This window comes from Lepisosteus platostomus, chromosome 2 (genome assembly GCF_059453375.1).
Source record: "Lepisosteus platostomus isolate fLepPlt1 chromosome 2, fLepPlt1.hap1, whole genome shotgun sequence".
Taxonomy (NCBI): Eukaryota; Metazoa; Chordata; class Actinopteri; order Semionotiformes; family Lepisosteidae; genus Lepisosteus; species Lepisosteus platostomus.
Window position 1 is genome coordinate 78065200 of NC_142612.1, and position 22955 is coordinate 78088154.

Consider the following 22955-nt stretch of genomic DNA (forward strand, 5'->3'; position numbering starts at 1 on the left):
TGTTCAGAGAGACTTCCAACTGCTCTGTTAAGAAAACAGGCTTCACTTTACCTGATCTGAAGTGATAGCAGGAAATGTATCACTAGGAAATCTATGATGTCTGTCTATACTGAAATTGCCAAAATGTGTGTGGCATGCCCTGTGTTTTAGTTCAAGTGGCTGTAATGTTTTTTAAACCGGTGCCAGTTTTGATAGTTGTTTTCAAAACATGAAGAAAGTTCCTGTATGATGATAATAATAATAATAATAATAATAATAATAATAATAATAATAAACTTTATTTTATATAGCGCCTTTAAAGGTGGCTTCTCAAAGCGCTTTACAGGATGACAATAACAATAAATAAGAAGACTACAACAATAAATAAGAAGATTTCACAAGATAGGACACAATTATAATTACAACAATACAACAATAACAATAGAGGAGACCGTGGAAGATGGTATTAAGAAGAGCAGAGGGGTGAAGAATGGAACCAGTTAAGTAAAGGCTTTTCTGAAGAAGAAGGTTTTGAGTCTGGATTTGAAGGAGTTTAGAGAAGGTGACTCTCTAATATCCTTGGGCAAAGAGTTCCAGAGCTTGGGGGCATAGCAGGAGAAGGCCCTGGAGAAGGAGATAGCATAGCAGGAGATAGCAGGAGAATGATATTTGCCCCATAGCAGGAGAATGATATTTCCAGTAACAGTTATATAGCTGAAGGGTAGCAGTGACATCAGTTTTTTTTTACACTCTGAGATTGTAGCTTTTCAACAGGCTCCTCTCACCATGACACACGGATTTTCCCCGAGCTCTTCATGGTGTGGTTACAAAGGATCTTTAAATTCAACATACAAACCCATATGAAAATGCACAATTGCTCAAAATCAGGCATGAATTCAGATCATTTTGACAATTTTCATCATGGAAACAAAATCCTTGAAATAGAATATCTCTCAATAATTTAATTTAAGGATGTTCAGTATTACCATATGTGCAGTATAAGTCACATTGATATGTAGTTATAATCCTGATGGGAAAAGAAAGCCTTTAACATCTGAAGCATTATAATTCAATTAACTTATTTTCTGTTAAACCTACCACACTGGAAAGTGAGCCATCATGGTTTCAGCACCTGCATGATAAAACTACCATGTTGACAAGGGATCTTGTTTCTTCCAAAGGGACTGTGGATCACTTAGTCTGTTTTTCTTCTTTATTAATTAGCATCACAGCTTTACTTTAAATAATAGTAAAGTTGCAAAGGGCATACTCATATCCAGTAAAAATAACATGTAGAGGACTTTAAATTGTTGCTGTAGCTCTCATGAGTTTTTTTTATTCATGTTAAACTGTGAAATGTTAGTTAATTAAATCGTATTTCTTAATTATTAGTGGGCATGGCATGATATTTAAAATACTGTTAATTTAGGCTGTAGATGTAAGTTTGTCATGGGTAAAATTAAAAGTAAACCAATCTAAAGTCATACCTGTTACACTAATAAGAAAAGTTTTCAGAAAGAGATTCTATGCACAGATTAAAATCCCAAGGGTATAAACAAGCAAACTGAACTTTAAAAGAAGGCATCTGTTTATTTGATACATGAAAGCTCCTCATCCCATGATAATTATCACATTCTCTGTTCTCAGAAAGCCCTTCTGTTCATTGGTAACCATCCCCATATCTGTGTGCCTTCAACACATGACGTACTAAATATTAAAATTGATATAAAAAGGAAGTTTTAAATAGAACTTGCACATCCAGTGGTATACCAGCTAAACCCATTTAGGGGTAAGTGTACTTTATGTACTTTATCAATATCTGAATGTTTTCAGATTTCTAAAGTGAATATAATTTTACTTGAGCAAAGTCAGCACTAGAGATACTTTTTAAAGTATAATACCTTCTACTAAACATAAATCTGTTAAATATCAATAATTATTAATACCTCTGTTCAAACATAAAATGTATTTTTATTGTTTTAGCTCTGCACTATTTGCAGTGTCAAGGATAATTTTGACTACATCTCAGAAAGATTGCACATAATATGCAATTGTGGTTAATGCTCTTTAATGTGTAAGAAATCCGGGTGTTTTCAGTGATTTTCAGTACTCCAGGTTTCTGCCTATTTCTGTTAGTTAGCCATGAGCAATGCACAGGAACATAAGCACAGTTCCATTTTGTCTTTGTGTAATTAAGGATGAAAATGAAGTAGTAGATTTCAACTGTCAGACCAAAGTGGTGACTAGTTAGGTCTTCAAATGGTTTTGTAACATATGAACACCTAAAAAAAACAAATTAAATTCAATAAAGAATAAAAACTGTTGTCAATTTGTCACTGAAAGCTCTCATAGAAAAGAAAAGATCCCTGGATTGTAACCACAATTTAAGATTACTCAGTGACAGAGATATGGGGATATTTCTCTTAACACTAAATGCAGACAACTGTCCTGTATCAAAAATATTATTAATTCTAAATATAATTTAATACTGATAGAAAACTAATGTTTGAATCATTTGTGATCATATTGAATCATTTTGGTAATGCTGTAGTTACATTTTAGTACAACACCATTCATTTTCTATACAGTACAACTAACTTGATCATTTGTACACAGGAGGTACAGCAGGAGGACATTATAGGGTAGGATCGGATGTAAAGATATAAAAATGAATACGCAGAAAAACATGCGTATATCAGGATTACATTAAAACAGTCAGTTTAGATTACAGAAACATGTAGATTTCCTTTTCTAGACAAGAGACACTTGTTTTGTTAGAAACCAGAACCAGTGTTCATTATATCTACTGTATTTTGGTTTTTAATAGAGTTCCTTTATAAGATCACCATGCTCCTCTTCAGGTAAAATGTTTTAAGTTCTTCCAATTCTAAACATGTTAAAGACAAGTCCCAGTTGATAAATGTAATCATTGACAGGCATTGTACTGTAATACGAGGCAAACTAGCAGATGGTTGCTTTCTAGTACTCTTATAAGTAGTCACGTAAAAACATGAGTATTGGGAATGAAAAAAAGTTTTATGCTTGATTTTACTGTATTTGTTTGTGTGTTGATGGTAGGTTTATCTGTACTTGACACAAAGGTCTGCGAAACTCTAGAACAACCAACCTAGCCACATTGTCAAAGCTGACTTTACACCCTGGACTTTACATGGTACACCCTGGACAGGACACCAGTCCATCGCAGGGCCAGTGCAAGCCAATCATACATGGGGACAATTTGGAGGCCACGGTAAAGGCACAGAGGGAGATTTGGCCCAGACACCAGGATAACTCCCCACTCTTTTCAAGAAATGCCCGGGGATCTTTAATGACCACTGAGAGTCAGGACCTTGGTTTAACGTCTTAACCGAAAGACGGCGCCCACTACAGTACCAGTATACCACTATACAGGAGCATTAGGAACCACACAAACCTCAGGGTGGGCGCCCCCAGCTGGTCCCACTAACACCACTTCCAGCAGCAACCATAGCTTCCCAGGAGACCTCCCATCCAGGTCCTGACCAGGCTCAACCCTGCTGAGCTTCAGTGGGGAGCCAGTTGGGAACAGCAGGCTCAAATGTCAAAATGTTCACATCAAATTAATTTCATCTGTCATGCAGCTGTTTTTTTAAAGGCTAGTCTAGAAAACTGCATCAGTCTTTGAGCTGCAGAAGAACAAGTGGAGCTGAATTCTATGCTGAAAAGTCTTTCAAATCCTGAGAGAGGACACAGACAGGAAGGTCAGTACAACAGAGGCCAAGAAAGGTTAAACAGAGGATCTCCTAGTGCACTGATGTGTTGCCTGAAACAGTTAACAAGTTTGCTTTCGCCAGTGTATTTGTGTCTGGCCACTTTTCTAAAAGTGCTTTTATACAATGAATTTAAAGCTCTTGCACCTCAGAAAAAACAATATGATGCAGTATAACATATTATTTAGAAGTTCCTTATTGTTTCAAGTCTATAATCTCTAGTACTAGTTGCTATTTTATCTGTCCCAGTCTTCGTTTTCACATTATAAAAATGCTCATGTCACTTCTAGAGATGCAGAGGTGTCTGGTCCTGTACCATGCCTGATTTAACCGTTTTCATGATTCTCTTTGTTTCGTAGGTTTACCAGCTGATGAACTTAATCTGAATAAGCCTTCACGTCTGACATGAGTTTGGTGGTTTGGAATGAAACTGATGGAGGCAATACTTCACTGTGCACAAATATCGATAACGAGCTCAATGCTTATTATGTCCCAGCAGTCTATGGGAGCACTTTTGTGATTGGTGTGGTCCTTAATTCTGTGGCCGTTGTGGTGTACTTGTTTGCTCTGAAAGAGTGGAACAGGAGCAACATTTTCCTGTTCAACTTGCTCCTGGCTGATCTCCTTTACCTGTTCAATCTGCCCTTTTTAGTCTCGTATTACAAAAACAGGGGCATCTGGTACTTTGGAAACTTCTACTGCAAATTAATGAGGTACCTCTTTCACGCCAACTTGTACACCAGTATCCTCTTTCTTGGCTGTGTCAGCATGGACCGATATCTTCTCATTGCACATCCCATAAAATCCGCTCGGATATTCAAGAAGTGGCACGCGGTTCTCATTTGCCTGATAGTGTGGGTCATCGTCACCCTAGAGCTCCTGCCTATGTTTTTCTTAATCACAACTGAAAACCTCACCAACTCCACAGACTTGAAGTGTCTCGACTATGCTAGCTCCGGGAATGTGCATGCCACTTTTATTTTCAGCATGACGTTAACGTTTACCGGCTTGCTGTTGCCCTTTGGGATCCTGGTGTTCAGCTACATCCTTGTCATACGTGTTCTTAAGGACATGCAGCAGAGATTCCAGAATGCAGATAAGGTGGGCAAACCCTTGACCCTCATCTTGTTCGCCATGGTGCTCTTTTCCATCTCCTTACTTCCTTACCATGTAATGAGAAATGTGCGCATAGGCGCCCGGATGCTCTTCGACCAGAACAGCTGTCCCCTCATCATCTGCAGGTCCCTTTACAACATCACCAGGCCCCTGAGCAGCCTGAATAGCTGCCTGAATCCCGTCTTCTATTTTCTGGTTGGAGACAGCTTCAGGGATAAACTACTGTCCTGGTTCAAGATAAAAACGAACCACAAACAGAACAGCGAATCAACCACTTCAGGCTGAGTGTTTTATTGACACATCATCAACATCTTTTTGACAAGGTGGGGGTGGGCCAATAAATATGCACTAAGTGAAATTTCTCTTTTCTAAATGAAAATCCACATCCAGAATAGGGTGTAGTTTTAGTCGCCACGTTATAGAAAATATATTTCTTGGCCATTTTAGCTCATATGGCTTTACATGGCTCAGAGTGATCAGAGGATCCCATCCACCTGTCTCTTGAAATTAGCCCAGGGCTATTGTCTTCAACAACAGCTTCAGTAGGAAGCTTGCTCAATGCTCAGCACTTTGCAGGGAAAAGCACCTCCTCTTCTCCATCTCAAATGCTCTTTCACATACAAGTAGTTTCCAATTGTGTCCTTTGGTTTGAGTTTTTACTGGTGATTCTGAAGAAGCCCGCTGGTTTGATTATCATTGCTTTTGATGATGTTGAACAAATTAGGTCTCCTCGTAGTCTTCTCTGTACGAGACTGTAAAAGGTTAATTTCTTTTAGCCTGTCAGTGTAGGACACATACAGTACTTAACCTTTCCCAGCAGGGAGAAACCAGTTGTACAGTATATGCAGTATTTAGACACACGGGGCCAGATCAAGATTGCAGCTGGTTGAAACACTGCCTTATTTTACATGATATTAACCTACACTGGTTGTACAACTGTGACTGCGACATTGTGCTTGAGGTTTGCTTGAAAAATGATCTTTATCTGAATTCCGCTTAGAAACATTAACATGCTGCACATTTGCCTTGGACAGTCCTGAACTGGGGGATTTTTGTGCTTGTTCATGTGTTTGCAGCTTTTGGGGGGGAAGAAATAAAAAACGGTTTTGATCCAAGCTTTAAAACAAAGGAGTCCTTCAAAATGTCTTCAATTAAGTACTCGATAGTATTTTTATAGGATATTATTATCTTTATAATTCTGTAGGAAACTTTCACATGTGTATCCTATACTTTAATCTGGTATCGTTTCCTTTATCTGCGTTTATGCAAGTTATTTACATCCTTGTCAGAGAGCAGGAAATTCTGTAACATCCTTTTTACAATGCTCAGCCCTGATAAAACACACTGTTAAAACAAAGCAACTCAGTTTGGCGATGTTTGTTTCCTATAGTAAATAAAGGTTATCCCAATATAAAAATGATTTCCTCAGTTTGTCATAACAAAGCTCAGTGAAAGTAGCAATTACTATGAATGTCTTTCATTAAAACATGAATTTATAGATGATTTTATAGGGCTATGTCAGCACTACTCTTGAATGACCATCAAAGTAACCTCAGAAGCTCTTTCATTTGAGCAGAACAGGTTATGTGGAGCAAACAACTGTTTTACTGCTGACTTTTCAGCTCATCACCGCATACAAACAGCAAAGCAAAATTAACGAATCTCTTGCATTAATATAGTGCCTTTCAGCAATGCACTGGGAGAAGAAAGAAAATATATACAATTTTCTGCATCCTCTGAAAAAAACTGGCAATGTGGTCTGGTGCAGTTGATGGTTAGAAACTCCCATTCTTTAGAAATTCCTGTATTTAGAAATGCTGCTTCGTGACTGAAAAACACATTTTGTACGTAGTTTTAATCTGAACAGCTTAAACATTTTTTTAGAAATTCCTGTATTTAGAAATGCTGCTTTGTGACTGAAAAACGCATTTTGTACGTAGTTTTAATCTGAACAGCTTAAACATTTTTGCTGCTTTCTTCAATCTCTTTTTCCAAGTGTACTGATGAAATGACAAAACATTTGACACTGTTTTCTCACTTCATTTTGTGCTTATTCTCCAGAGAAGCGTTTTGTTATTACAGATTTTTTTAAATTCAGAAATTTCAGATGCTTAGTCTATCACGAGACTTAATTATAGGATTAATGAGAAACGGTAAAATATGAACCAAAGGATACAAGTGGATAGGATGGGGAAGTGCTTTCTAAAACAGGAGAACTTTACCCAGAGGGTTGTGGGAGCATGGAACAAGCTTCCCAGCTGGATTGTTGAAAATGATAAACCTATAACATTTCATTCAAAACAAAAAAATCTAATGAATGCAAATGAGAAAACCATTTAAAAATGTTTGTTAACATCTTAGTTATACTGAATGAACATGTCTTTAAGACAAAAAGCAAAGAACTCCACTAATAAATTCAAACTACCTATTTAATGTAATCCACTGTTTAAATTTCAAATTGATCAATAAATCCTTGAAAACTTAGATTGCTAATAAAATATTTCATTAACATTTGTTAATATTATTAACATTTATTTTTTTCTCATAATCCTCTTGCTAACAGCATGTCCACGATACGTTTATAGGTAACAGTTTTAAAGCAAAGGCATCACAACTTTCTAAGAAGGACACTCAAATAACACAGCAGACATGATTGTTCTAATTATATTTTGAGATGTTTTGTTAAACTTTTTTGAAAAAAAAAGTTCTGAAACAGTTGTGAAAGTCTAAATGATTTAAACATACAATCAGGCCGAAATTCAAAACTGAATTTCTAATGATATATTGTACACGCAACACACAGTTTAGAATTTTACTTATTTTGTAAAGCGTAGGCTTTAATTATAATAATTCTGTTAATAAAACTCTATAAAAGTAATATATTTACATGGTATTTATTTCAATGCTCACATTTTATAAGCAGTTTGTAAGACAATGGCAAATATTCTATCAAACTGGAGATGACTTTTTTCTGGTAAATCAGCCATCTTTCAATAAAAGTGGCGTGTGGGTATGTTTTAATTTGTTTGTGCTGTTCATACAGTAGGTCTCAAGTTTTCAAAACAGATTTGAAAACAAATTAACCCAATGAGAACAGTTACAAATGAGAGGCTGTCTTATGTCATGAAAGAGATACTGTATGTAAATGAGAACAAATGAACAAAAAAATGACCACTAAACTAAAAGTATTCCATTACAGTACCCATCTAATTTTCTTACTACCAGTATTCTTAGGTTTAATATGCACGTCATAAAATGCAAAACAATTACCCAATTTATGGAAGGTGAATAAGGTCTTCCACCTACACAAACGTCCAGATTACCACTGCAAAGAAAAGCTTGTACTTTCAGTTCAACAGCGTGTGTGTGCTGGTTCGCTTGCTCACCCCTGTGTGTTTTAAAAGGCAGCTTCCTATATTAATCAACATCATATGTTAATGCTTACGGAAGAAGAGTCAGAACAGCATTAATGGTAAGAAACATTTTCTTTTATACTACTCTTAAAAAAAAACAGACTTTAATGAAGAAATGTAATGGCTGTTAAAACATGTCTGTTTTACTGTATATAAAAAGCAGTTACTAAAAAATGCAGAATTACAAGGCTTGAAGTTTGAAAACTGGGAGGCGTTGCAGTGCAAACCAAGGTAATCGGGGAAAGGAGAAGAAAGCTTGGTTTTCTATTGACTCCAATAGCAGTGCAATGGGGTAAACAAATGTTTTAATTGACTGAACTGAAATAGCATTTTCAAACACAAAGGATCACACCCTTTGTATAGAGAAATCCTCTTTAATGCACTAGGGATATTTCTAATGACAGTATAAATAACAATGATCATGAAATCATTAAATTCTCGAAGGTTTGGGGTACACAATTACTCTTCACTGTAACAATCGCTCGTTGTGCTTTTTGCTAACAGGAGGGCAATATCGTCAAGGACTGCTCAAAGCTGGACAGCAGTCTGGAAGTGTACTACCTCACAACAATGTATGCCGCAGAGTTTATTCTTGGATTTCTCGGGAACACAGTGGTCATCTGCGGCTACATCTTCTGCGTCAGGGACTGGAAGAGTTTCAATGTCTACCTCTTCAGCCTGGCGGTCTCTGACCTAGCTTTCCTTTGCACTCTGCCAAGCTTGGTGATCAACTACTCCCAGGGCAGAAAGGTGACCGACACGAATTTCTGCTTGAGTAACAGATATCTCCTGCACGTCAATCTTTACTCAAGCATCCTCTTCCACACTTGGATTAGTATAGACAGATACCTGATCTTAAAGCATCCCCTGAGGCAACATATTTTACTGAAGAGAAACACTGCAGTTTTTGTTTCCCTCTGTATCTGGGTGTTCGTCACGCTGCAGCTTCTCCCACTGCTGACCTTCATCGACATGGGTCTGGACGACAACAACCAAACCCATTGCAAAGACTACGCCAGTTCAGGAGATGCATCGAACAGTTTAATATACAGCTTGTTCCTCACCGTCTCTGGGTACATGTTACCAATGGCCTTTCTGTGCTGCTTCTACTACAAGATCGCCCGTTTCCTCAAGGCTAGGAATGGCGTTTTTGAGAACAGCTCTTTCCAGAGGCCCCTGAAACTGATCACCATCACAGGCATCATGTTCTTCGTACTGTACACGCCTTACCACATCATGAGGAACGTCCGCATTTCATCGCGAAGGCACTACCAAGGCGATGCGGACTGCACCCTCATCATTATAAACTGCCTTTACATCATCTCAAGACCGATCGCTTTCTCTCACAGTGTTATTAACCCCCTCTTCTATTTTCTCATGGGGGATCAGTTCAGAGAGACACTGCTGGGCAAGGTTAGATCCATTATCAACAGAAAATGACCAGATCACAGGGTTGGATTTAACCTGGTTTTGGTTATATCATGTAAATGTGCATTAATTAAAAGACTTCTGTTTTCTTGGATTTATTTTTGAACTACCTATAAAGCTGCAGTCTCCACTGTCTGTCTTCATTTGTTTGTTTAATAAGGGCTTCCTCATAAATGAATTTGTGTATTTCTTAGACACAAACCATCCTTTTTCTGTTCCTTTTGCCATTTTAGTAAGATGTTAAATATCAAAGTTAATAGTGTCTTATCACATGCCTTTTCTGCTTTGCGCCCTTATCTCCTTTTGGTCAGCAATAAATCGTCATTTCCAGCATAAATATTTTATCAGACCTGATCCTCCTTCTAGTTCAGGAGAAGAGAATCAGCAGAACCTCTGGCCAGTTATTTCCCTCTGGAATGAAAATTACATTACATATTATATGTAACCAGATACCCCTGTTGGCCTCGAGCAGTACTGTGGGGTTAAGGGCGACTTTTTTATAATGACTCTCCTGATGTTTTCTCAGCACTATTTCAGCAGATGGTAACAGCCCATACTGTACTGTACATGGAGAATGTCGCTTTCTCTAGATGTCTTTTTCAGGCTGTCAGATCCTATTTCTCTGTGTTCACATTTGCAACTTGCTGGGGTTAAAGCATGAAGTGTTTGGCCTCTGGGTTTTTCCGTCTGTGAAAAGACTGTGCGGGCTTTAGTGCACCAAGGTCAGTAGTGTTTACAGTATAAGGCAGACACTTCTGCATGAGCTCTTTAAACTTAATCAACTACTGTATATACAATTTAATAATAATATTCATTGTAAGCATTAAGTGCTAAACTGCTGTAATCTTGTTTTTTATTGTTTTGCTCCACTTTTTTTTTACTTTTTATTTAGCGATGAAAAGATTTACAAACAGGATGCGTCCAGAACAGCAAAATAAATGTATGCCTTCATCTTTCTTTTTTGTTACATTATATTTATACAGACATAAAAAAATAAACTATTTAAATTATGCCAGCAGATATCCAAGAAAATGCCATTTTTTTCATGAGAAACACAAAAAACAACAAAACAGTCCACAGAGAAATATTACTGTACTGTATATTCTCTCATACACTGAAATCAGGTCTCAGTGGGGAGATAAAATTAATCCATGTTTCCTAGTATTTGCTAAGCCTGTAACCTGAGAGAAAAAGTTATATTTTCCATTATATCGATTTCATTCACAGCATTAACCCATTGTTCATGTGTTGGAAATTCTTTTATAAACCATTTTCTTGTGGCTGCTTTTTTACTAGATACTAGAAGAATCCTTAATATATATATATATCTATCCTTTACTTCACTATGATCAAAGTCAAAATTGACCAGATACATATATGAATATGTGTGAGTGAGTCGCAACTTGCTCTCCACATAATTTCCCAGAAGGGAAATCTGAATCCAAAACTATCCACCTTTCATTATCATAAACCAAGTTTTAACTGGTAAAGTTATCCAGGGTATAGACGTTTTATATGTAGTTTCTGCCAATGATCTATTTCCCAGGACCATCTGTTTTGGAAATTCACCTATAATCAAAGACTCCACCTCCTTCCATTCTGCAGTATGATATCTATCACACCAGCAGATTAGTGTTCTAAGATGAGCTGCTTGGCAGTATGGCTTTAGGCAAGGCAGGGATAAACCACCTTTGTCCTTGGTCAGCTGTAGCGTTTCTAATTTAATTCTCGCGGCTTCCTTCCATTCCAAATGAATCTTGAAATCATTTTATCCCCTTCATTAAACTGTTCTGATGAGATTTACCCTGGAAGAGACTGAAAAAGATATAGCAATCGTGGTAGAATATTCATTTTAATAACTTCTACTCTAGATCCCAGTGAAAGAGCCAGCAAACTCCAGCCAGCCAGGTCATCTTTTATTTGACATATTAAAGGGCTGACATTTAAATTAAATAATTTTGATCAATCTTTTGTTAAACACACTGCCAGATACGTAATAGACGGTGATAACCATGTTAACTTAAATTTGTCTTTTACTTGATCTGTAGGATTATAAGATAAAACATCTGTTTTTTCTCTCTTTAATTTGTACCCTGATACCTGACCGAAGTTTTCCAAAAGATCCATCACTCTGATAAGCGATTCATTGGGGTCATCCAAATATACAGTAGCAGGACATCGTCTGTATACAATGCGATCTTATGTTCTCGCCCTTTGATTTCTATCCCTTTAATTCTTGTCTTATCCATTCTGCTAAAGGTTTTATATGCAGAGAAAACAGAAGAGGTGACAGGGGACCTCTTTTCAAATTGATTCGCTTTTTTAAGGTTTTTTTTTCCATTGCATTTATTTTCATGCCCTCCATTGCACTACAAACCTCAAATTAGGAGTGAACAACTAGAAGACTAGCGAAAACCTGTCGCCTATGTTTTGTTAAAACTAAGGACTTGTTTGAGAAGAGAGTACGCCTGTTTCCAGAAAAAAGGAATAAGAACCCGGAACCCTGGTTTGCCGAGTCATTTTGTGCAAGTAAATTTCCTTATTTCATTCCTGTGGGTCAATATGTCACAGGAATTCAGGGGACTGTTGCCAAAATATATTTAAGAGGAACTGTGGAAATACTTTGTAAAGTAAAATCTGGACAGGACTCTGTTTACTCATTTTCCCCAGAATGAATATCTGTGAAGTGAGACAGTGTTGTGCAGAAAAGATTTCCGCTGCAGAAGACTACAGCTGGCTACAGGAGGCTCTTCACAAACTGCAGCCTATAATTAAAAAATTAATGCCTTCTACTTCTCGCCGACGTTCACTTAAATACGACCTTACTGCTCCGTGTAACACTCTGGGTAAAGTTTGTAAAACTTAATTGCCTGTGTGTTTGGAATCACTTGGTGTAACAAACCATAGAATATGGTTTTGTGTGTAGAGTCTGTTTCATATAGTCTATTGCAGAAGCATATTTAATGTTCCCCCGTATGCACAGGAAGCAATGGATAATACACAATTTACTTACACTACGCAGTAAAAACACAATAGCAACAAATATAGGAAAGTGTGAGGCAGATTAAAATATTTTGTTAAACATTATCCTTCAGCTGAGTTTACACTGTATTGCACTAATGTTTTAAATTCTCAAACTAGAAGTCTGTCTCAATTCAATGTGACTCTCAAACTAGTACTGTAACTTGCTTAGTGACTGCAGGGTGTACATCACTGCTTTGGATCTGTCTGTGCCTCGTTGTCAGAATTTTACCTTATTGTACCTGCCTGCTTCTTCTGGGTTCTTCCTCTGAATGGAAAGTTTCTATCGTGTATGTCGTCCTGGAAGTAACAAGACTACTGCAATTTCTGAAACATATCAATGACAGAGTTGCTTTCAGCAGTGAGAGTGAAGAACTCATTTTACCCTAATTTTAAAAATAAAAACTCAGATTGCATGTTACTTGTATTCCATTTCACTTATAAAGACTGTTGATTGCAGGCTTTACCTAATTATTAGTGATAGGCCTACAGCCAGTTGATTAGCCTAAATATGTGTTTTTACAGTTTCTAAACCAATGTCCTCCACAACAGACCAGGCTTAGAACTGCCATACATCTGTCTAACACACCCATAAAACTTTCAGCAGCACAGATGTACCATAAATGACCTAAGTTAGTACTTAGTTTTTCAAACTGATTAAGATTGCATCAAAGAAATGTAAAGCTATCCTTAGCTGAACATACCAACATCTGAATCACAGCTGTTATTAAGGATTAGATAATTCAATCACCGTTTCAGGCTTATACAAACAATTACTGCTCCTTATCTAAGGCTACAATGTCCCCAAAGTAGCAATGTTAATTTCAGGCTCCACAAAAACACATCCATCAGCTTCCCCCATTTCAAACATTTCTAAAATACTATCAGGAATATTTGCTATAACTATATAACTATAACTCAACACTGGTAATAAACAATATGGTTTATTTTTGTAAGGTCTCTTAGCTTCAGGCTGCTACTGTATGTTTCCTGGTCTCTTCTTCATCTGTCACCTTAGGTCTCTCAGTCAGAGCCTGATTTTATGGGTGAATATTTTCTTTCTCTTCTAAACCCTAAAACCAGAAATGAACTGTCATTTTAGTAAGGAGACAAGCCTTTGTTGGATACTTCTTGGAAGCATGAGCAAAGATGTAACAATATTCTTATCTTTTAGTATTTTTTTGTGCAGTTTGATAAGTAGCATTTGTGCAATACCAAAAAGCTTTTTTGTAATTGGCTACAGTGAATGATTTAGGAAATCTACGTAGAATGATAAAACAATCTTAAAATGTTTTTGTAAAGTGAGAAGAAAAACAGCTTACAGCACTTACACTCCTTGTATATCACGTTTAGCTCTTTTTGCCATTAAGTGACTCCCAAAAAGGTAAGTCGGAACATTTCTTCTTTCCTCATACAATTTCCAAGGTCACAATCCAGTTATAAATGCAATGAGAATTTTGTAACAGAAGATTGCTGTTGATTTTACTTATTTTTTCATTGTGATGTACTGCCGATGTCTGTAAATGAAATCATTGATTTTTATTTTTAGTGAGGTTTTCTCTAAGCAACGTTCAGAACAATCCCCAAGTACAGTAACTCCAAAATTAACTACAATTTTTTTCTAGGTGGACCTTTAATTTGTACCTTCTCTTACTGCTGTGATTAAGTGGTATTATACAAGAGTTCAGAAAAATTCTGGAGACCCAATACCTGCCGATCCTTACTTCTCTATAAATATGGGCTTCTAAACAATTTTCTCAGTGTTTGTTACCTTTCACAGCTCCGCTGCCGATACAGCAACCCTTTGGATTCTCCAAAAACAGGTTAAAGACAAACATTAAGGAGTCTTGTCTTTACTACCATGTCATGAGTAGGGTTTGTCGATATCTTCTGAACTCCTATTTTGCATTGATGAAATTACAATATTGCATGTGCAGTCAACCCTATATCTTTGGAAAGCTCCTTCATTACAGAAAATCACAGAATTTATCATATTTGGTGCTTACATTTAGGTTGAAAAAAAACAGGTCTTAAGCAACTGGTTGAAATAGCTTTTTTTAGTTAAATGGGTTATAAAATAGAATCTGTTATGTGTAATAATTCCTTTTTCACTTTCACTCTTACTCACACACTCTTGTGTTGTATGAATCCAACATTGGTTAAGGTCAGGCAGTGGAAAATATCTTGTGCTGTTACATGAAACTGTAAGCGAGTTCCTCATCTTTCCAAGAAAACAAAGTGCACTGAAACACTGTTGAAATTGAAATTTAAAAATGGAAGAGAACAATTACACATGAAAGAATAAGCTTGCTTTTTTTTCAGGCCTGGTCAACCACAAACCCTTCAGTTTTTTTACATTTACTGTATGTAGAAATATAGTCTCTTTGAGGTTGCAAACATTCAAACGTTAAAGCTGTTCTTTCAAAATCCTTGAATTATGAAGATCTCCTCCAATGATTTGGAAAATCATTGCAAGGATCCCAAGAGACCGTATGTACAGTAGGGATTTAAAATAATCCGAGTACCAACCACTCTCCCCGAACTTGGATACAGTAAGGTTTGTGTCTGACTGGTGTTGACTGGTGCCACGATTGTAATGTTGAAATAAGTGAATACCCTACACTACTTACTTTCTCTGTGTTAACTATCACCGTCTTTTAGAAACCTTGTCTATCCAGATGTACTGTATACAGAGATGTCAGGCACAATGCATCTTCACAAAGACAGGGGAAATAACCGCATCCAGAGGAACTTTTTTTTCCCTCCCCTTTACCGAAGTGACAAGACTCTTCCACACCGCCTCCCTCGGAATAGTGACGCTGTATGGAAAACGGTTTTTCCACCGATTCAACGAGGCCACTACTCGCCTCCACACCGCCGGTCAACAGCAATCATTGCGCAAGGGTCAGGACATACTGTATCGGGACAGTTTTAACAGTTTTCATAAGCCATACTGTAACTGTATGTATGACATAATTAGAGGCATTTCCCCTGAAGCAATCATGTACTGTAGCAACGACATGCCTTCCTTTTCCAGGGGAGTTATTAACCCCCTGTGACTGCAACTGAGAGTGAACTGTGCACGCAAGTAGACTGAACCTGACTGAAAGAGCAATGCTCACATTTCTGTTGCTGTTGTACTGTATATGTGCTGGTTTCTGAGAAATGCTCAATGCAAAATATGAAATTACTAAAATTACGTCAGCAAAATCTCACCTACTTTCGGGTACTTTAAGAATTATGGTGGGACACAATTATGTGACCGAGCTTACTGTTTTGTGATGCTGTTTCCACGAGAAGCATAAAACGTTGCAACTGCCGAGCGGTGTTACAGAACGTTTTTTTAAGAACTTGGTTAATGAGACACTACACGACGCGACAGGTCCTCGTTGCACTGTGCACAGAACTGAGAGTACGCGCAACACCGCCCTCTAGTGTTCAAACAAAATACAAAACCGGCTCAGAGGCCGGCTATTCTCATACTGTCAGGTTTTCCAACGCCTAAAAAAACTCTTATTTGCCACCCTACACACAAGAAGCTAAAGCGCAAGACGAGTGCATTGGTTTAATTAAAAAAAAAAACATCGTCTACTATTGTCTACGTTGCTGGAAGTGTCTTCCAGCGATAGCCAGAAACGTAAGGGTTTTAATCCTAAATAAACCTTCATAAACCCAGTTTTTGAAATTAGAAAGTATCCCATTTGTAACTCTCAGAATAATGTAGGTGAGTGCTACGCCGGATTGTCCTTCAAACGAGAATACAGACATTCACAAGCATTAACCGGATACAAGGGAACTCCAGGCATATTATTTTTGTGAATCTTGTTGAATCTATTTTGTGAAGTGAATCTTGAATAACAGCAGTTGACCATAAACCCGATAAGAAATGTCAGCTGGGAATGATATATGTCTAGTCTCATTCGTAAATGGACAGAAAAACCTGATAACCTCGCAACACAGGAAATGTTCATTACAGCGGAGACAATGTTTTCCAAGAGGAATAATCACAGTTATATTTTTTTAAGGCGGGGTTACAGTAGGTACTGCGGTTCTTCAGCCAGTAGTTACGTTTTTTTTTGGAAACTTCTTAAAATAAATGTTTAAAACTGGCTGTATTTAAAAAATAATAATTATATATTTTAAATTGCCTTTAAAATGTATTACTTAAAATTGCATATTTAAATTCAAATTGCTGTATTTTTAAAGGGTGGAAACTCCCTGGAAACTCGAACTTAATGCTGTATATTCAATTTTACAGTGAAACAACCTGACAACGATTTTACATTAAAAATGTAGACTTCGGGGAAATAACTCCTGTTCCGTCGGGCCCGTTTTTGGTTACCTGGCCGCTCAGTTATTTTTCCTAACCCGACATATGAAATGTCGATTATAGCTTGCACCGGTTTTGCGGAGAAGACAAACTAGTGTCTCCTGAAACCTTTGCAATTAAACCAAAATGTAGCAATAGCGCATTGCTGGTACTGGTAGACATTCCCCAAAGGGTACTGTACAGTATGTCGCAATTCTAATTTGAATGAAAATGTCGGTACACGGGTATGATTGTTAATAGTAGATCACGGTTTTTTCACTTTCGAGATACTGGTTATTTGCATTTGTGGCGCCGCTACAGTGTTTGTTCTCGTCTGTTTGTCTTCGTTCGTATCATTGGGGGCTGGGATGAGAGCGGTAATTCAATTCTTTTCAAAAGCTACCAAATGTTTTCAAAACTTAATGAGGACGGACAGCTATTTCCATTACATTTCACATGCTGTAAAAGCTGGAAATGAAAAATACCTTTTCAATGCGTTGAAAGCGGGTCAGACATGAAGCCGTCTAGTAAATTTTGACAGATACTACACACCGAAAACGTTTCTAGTTTTTTAATGTTATTTTATGTTTTTTATAGTTTCCCTTAAATCATTGGGAAAAGGTCACCACATTTCACAATAGCCGTTATTGGGAATTATACACTGTGTGCACCATCCCTTAAGAATATACACACACAAGCCACATTCAAGGTTAACCATACAATCAACGATAATGTGAACATTTCCAAAACAACCATCTGTGACCTTTTTTCTATTGTGGAAGAAAACCAAGACACAATTGCTTGTTTTATTAAGACAATTGAAATGCAAATGAAAGCAACTAAATTCTTTGGGGAATTTAAAAAAATATTTATTTTGCAAACAAAGCAAAACGAACTCCAGAGAAGGGTCTAGACATCACTTACTGCTATGGTACAATGTAGGTGTTTTCGCTACCTTCACACACATCTACTGAATGTGTACATACTAAAAAAATCAAATGCCAAATTGTTTAGGGAAGCAAAAGTGAAATTAAAATACTGTTTTTTCCTATAGCCTTGTAAACAAATGAGCAGGCAAGATTACAGAGCAGGTTTGCCCTCGATGGGGTTCGTGTAGCTGTGTCTTCACAGTTCAAATGGCCTTTTCACTGCAGTTTGCCGCTTCAGTCACTACAGAGGACAAAGATTGTCAAATGACTGCGATCAGGCATCAGGCGAGACCACCCAGCTCTTTCTTGAATGAAGACAGGGTACCAGCTTCAACAACAACATAATAATAATAATTGCTTACACTTATATAGCACTTTTCTGGACACTCCACTCAAAGGATCCCCTCCACCCCCATCAGTGTGCAGCATCCACCTGGATGATGTGATGGCAGCCATAGTGCACCAGAACACTCCCCACACACCAGCTCTCAGTGGGGAGAAGAGCAGAGTGATGAAGCCAATTCATAGATGGGGATTATTAGGAGGCCATGATTGGTAAGGGCCAATGGGAAATTAGGCCAGGACACCGGGGTTACACCCCTACTCTTTTCAAGAAACGCCCTGGGATTTTTAATGACCACAGAGAGTCAGGACCTTGGTTTTACGTCTCATCCGAAGGACGGCGCCTGTTTACATTAGGGGCATTAGGACCCACATGGACTGCAGGGTGAGTGCCCCCTGCTGGCCCCACTAACACCTCTTCCAGCAGCAACCTTAGTTTTTCCCAGGAGTCTCCCCTCCAGGTACTGACCAGGCTCACACCTGCTGAGCTTCAGTGGGCTGCCAGTTGTGAGTTGCAGAGTGATGTAGCTGCTGGCTACATGACTGACTAGCTTGTTCCACACTCCCACAACCCTTTGGGTCCAGAAGTGTCTCCTGTTCTCAGTTTTAAATGCACTGCTCTGTAGTTTCCACTTGTGTCACATCGTTTGTGTTTCACTGCTGATAATAGAAAAAAATCATTGACTTGCCTTTGTATTTGAATTTGTCTTGGGTGCCCTACAAGAAGTTTTCAAAAGTTTCATCTGTCAAGACTTAAAAGGTGCAGATCTTTTAGCTTGTTAGCACAGAACATTCCCTTAGGCTTCAGAATATTCCTGGTTACTCCTTGGATTTGTTCTACAGTATCTACATGTTTTTCATAATTAGCAAATATGAGCTTGTTTCCTGTCCTACGGTTGTAGTTTAAGCTCTTTTAACACTTTTGCACTTGTCTATATCAATTGCCACCTGCCAGGTGCATCCCCAGTCTTAAATTTTGCTTGTTGCTTTCATGGTGTTTGTTAATAACTCCTATTTTAGTATCATACAGTATGTGAGTGTGACTTGTTTACTGACTGAAATGGAATTTAGATCATCGCTATACCTTACTAAGAGCAGTGGTTCTAATCCAGACCCATGTGGTCCTCCACTACCTACGTAACCCCAATTTGAGCATTCACTCCTTATGAATGTTGAGTATGAATGAACTCCTTATGTTATTTCCTACCAACTAAGCAGTTCTTACTCAAATAATGCATTTCCTCTGAGGATAATAATCTATTGTATCTACATTTGTTTGTGATTAGTGAAATAATTATATGACACTTATGCCGCTGTTTATTTAACTTTCTTTCAGAAGGAAAAAAAAGGGGAAACATGGAATATAAAGGTAACGAAACATCTGCAGAAAATACTTCTTTCCTGCCCAACGTCAACATGATCAAGTGCACCTTCAGGGACAAGAACAAGTACACGGTGTATTCCGTCGTGTACGGCACGGTGTTCGCCATTGGCTTGGTGACCAATACTGCAGCCCTTTACATATTCTGTCGCTTGGCTAAAAAGAAGCGCGTTTCCACGGCGTTTCTGATGAACCTGGCCATCGCCGACCTCATTTTCATCCTCACCTTGCCCTTTCGGATTTTCAGCTACCAGACGGAGACCAGCTGGCCCTTCCTGGACGTGGCCTGCAGGGTTTCCACCTACCTCTTCTACATGAGCATGTACTGCAGCATCTTCTTCCTCGCCAGCCTCGGCGTCTGCCGCTATCTTGTGATGGCCGGGCGCGTGACGTTCCAGAACGAGCTGCTGTACCGGTGGGCTCTGGCTCTGTGCTTCGCCGTGTGGATATTCATCGCTGCGGGCGTGATCATCTACGCGTCCTTCTCCAACGGCTTTCGGATAGAGGCGGGAAAATGCTTTGAGCCGGCAGAACCTTCCTCGTGGGAGCTCCTGTACTACATGAATTTCTATGCCCTCGTCATCGGATTTGTGATCCCCTTTGTCATTCTTCTCATTTGCTACGCCCTAATGATAAAGCACATAGCGCAGACCAAGACACAGAAGAGACGCAGAGACGTGGCCATGATCTGTCTGGTTTTAACTGTGTTTTGCATCTGTTTCCTGCCATATCATGTCCAACGGACATTGCATCTGTACTATGTAGTCTATCATCATGATAACTGTGAACTTCTCATCACCTTACAGAAAACAGTTGTTGCCACCCTGTGCTTTGCAGTTGCCAACAGTTGTATGGATCCCCTGCTCTTTGTTTTTGTGGGACAAGGGTTCCTACCCATGCTGAAAACTCTTTTGAGAAGTTGCTGCTTGGGCTTCTCAAATGGCACCCCTATCAGCACATCAGCAGCCACTGATAATCCCGAAAATGTGATCACCGTGGCCACAACTGAAATCTAGCTCATCCTTTCACCTTGCACTTGCAAGTTTGTTGGAATGAGAGACCCATCTCTAAAATGTTCTGGTGCTTCCAGAAATCCCCCCGACTTGTGGCTTTCCTGCAGCACGAATGCAAAAATTAAACAACTGTGTTGCCATCAGCTGTTTATAATGCATTTTATTTCCATAAAGCTTAGGCGCAGCTAGAGCCAACTGCACAAACATACAGTATTCAAATTGTCTGCGTTCTTTAAACACTGAAGCCCTTTCGCAAAACATTCCATATTTTCTTACGAGCTTTGTTTTTAATATTGGAAATGCTCCATGCTCATAGTTATAAATTCCTATTACTTATCTCTTTTCACTGTAAGCTTTCAATGCAGCGATTTTAATAAAGATAAGATTTAATGTAGTGTTTTGTTTTTCAGAAGTACTGCTTGCATGTGAGGCAGGTTGTCTTTTCTGCATATTAGGCAGATTCAATAAATACAGCTCTAATTGAAAGCATTCCTAAATTCCTAAGTATTGAGCTAATGTTTTGGTGATGTTAAAAGAGTATCTTCAGGCAACAGTGGATGAACTGGGAGATACACATTATTGTTCAGGACCTGTGAACAACCAATGTATTTATTAGGTATAGCTCAGTTGCTCCATAACCAAACACCAACCACAAACAGTGCAAAGGATATTTGCTAATATTTAAAAAAGTATTTTGTAAAACATTTTCATGACACAATTTGTTGACCTCTTGGTGGGTTGTTTCACTGAATCAACCTTTTCTCACAAGTATACTCTTTCATCTAATCCTGCCCATTTACAGGAGTGCTTTGGTTTCTCTCCCAATAGTAAGAAAACAAAACTCCTTAAGAAAGTTTGGATCCTTTTCATGAGATCGCATGTCACTCAACAACATTCCAGTAAAACAAAAAAAAAATAAAGTGGTTGGAAAAGACTCAAGACTGCTCAGTTCAAGTGCCATAAAGATAATACTTAAAGATTTATTGATTACATTCTAAGCCTTCCAATGGATTGCCTTTAAATGACTATGGCCAGTTTCACTGAAAATCTGTCTTAAGAAGGAGCTTCGCTGTGAAAAGAAATTAAATGTTGTCCTTTTGTAAATATTAAGGTAATTCAGGTTTTCCTACATACTGTTCTCTGAAGAAATGTCAGACTATTTTGATTTCTAATGAACTGTAGATACTTCAGCCCTACAGCTAAATAATGCCTGTAGTGTACACAGACAAATACTACAAAGTCCTTTGTACTTTGTACCTAATACTACAATATAAGTGTATTTTGTACTGCTGTTAGGATTTTCTGAGTCATTTTTTTTTCCCCTTATCTTATCTTAGTATCTCATAATCACATGCCAGGAAAGAGTTTCTTCGGGAGTGACTGTGGTAATGCACCTTTCACCATTTTTGGTTCAGGAGTCTTGATTTAATATTGCCACGACCTTTATCACCTTCAGAAGGAAACACAACAATATAATTCTCCATACAGTGGTGCTAGAACGTTTGTGAACCCTTCAGAAGGTTCTGACTTTCTGCATAAATTTGACCTAAAATGTGATCAGATCTTCACCTAAGTCATAGAAAAAGATCAGGAGAACCCAATAAAACAAATAACACACAAAAGGATATACTTTTTCTTTCATTTATTGATCAAAATGATCCAACATTAAATGTCTTTGTTGGAAAAAGTATGTGAACTTCTAGGATTATCAGTTCAGTTAAAGGGATAATTAGAGTCAGGAGTGTCATGTTTGGCGAAAACCAAACACTGCATTCCAACATAAGAACTTCATCCCGGTTGTGAACGCGGTGGTTGGCAGTATCATGGTTTGGGGCTGTTTTGCTGCCACAGCACCAGGACGGCTAGCCATCACTGACGGAACTATGAATTCTGGATTGTACCAGCACATTCTACAGGAGAATGGCAGGGTATCCGTCTGTGATCTGAAGCTCAACAGAAGGTGGGTCTTGCAGCAAGACAGCGACCCTGAACACGCAAGTCCATCAAAGAATGGTTGAAGCAGAAGAAATTTCACGTTTTGGGATGGCCAAGTCAAAGTCCCGACCTTGATCCAACAGAAATGTTGTGGCAGGACCTGAAGCGGGGAGTTCATGCAAGAACGCCCATCAACATCACTGAGGTGAAGCAGTTCTGTAAGGAGGAATGGGCTAAAATTCCCCAAGCCGCTGTGTGGGACTGATTTTATTGGGTTCTCTTGATCTATTTTTATGACTTAGGTGAAGATCTGATCACATTTTAGGTCAAATTTATGCAG

General features: G+C 38.2%; 2 protein-coding genes and 1 pseudogene across 3 annotated transcripts; all 3 read left to right on the top strand.

Annotated features, from left to right (window-relative positions):
- Positions 1–4091: 4091 nt before the first annotated feature.
- On the top strand, positions 4092–6696 carry LOC148677306 (succinate receptor 1 pseudogene; annotated as a pseudogene).
- A 63-nt stretch (positions 6697–6759) lies between these two features.
- On the top strand, positions 6760–10705 carry LOC148677307 (succinate receptor 1-like). Its single transcript, XM_088620275.1, has 2 exons — positions 6760–8316; positions 8762–10705. Exons 1-2 carry the CDS (start codon positions 8314–8316, stop codon positions 9695–9697), a joined length of 939 nt encoding a protein of 312 aa, XP_088476401.1. The 5' UTR covers positions 6760–8313; the 3' UTR covers positions 9698–10705.
- Positions 10706–13995: 3290 nt separating this feature from the next.
- LOC148677308 (lysophosphatidic acid receptor 6-like) lies at positions 13996–21074 on the top strand. Of its 2 annotated transcripts, none has more exons than XM_088620300.1 (2): positions 13996–14090; positions 19623–21074. In XM_088620300.1, exon 2 carries the CDS (start codon positions 19643–19645, stop codon positions 20681–20683), a length of 1041 nt encoding a protein of 346 aa, XP_088476426.1. In that variant the 5' UTR covers positions 13996–14090; positions 19623–19642; the 3' UTR covers positions 20684–21074. The 2 variants fall into 2 exon arrangements, with proteins under 2 accessions (XP_088476426.1, XP_088476436.1); XM_088620310.1 differs by having other exon boundaries at positions 14001–14094; positions 19626–21074.
- Positions 21075–22955: the final 1881 nt, after the last annotated feature.

Excerpts from the sequence above, each read along its gene's own strand:
- LOC148677308 (XM_088620300.1), top strand. The coding sequence starts at position 19,643 with ATGGAATATAAAGGTAACGAAACATCTGCAGAAAATACTTCTTTCCTG.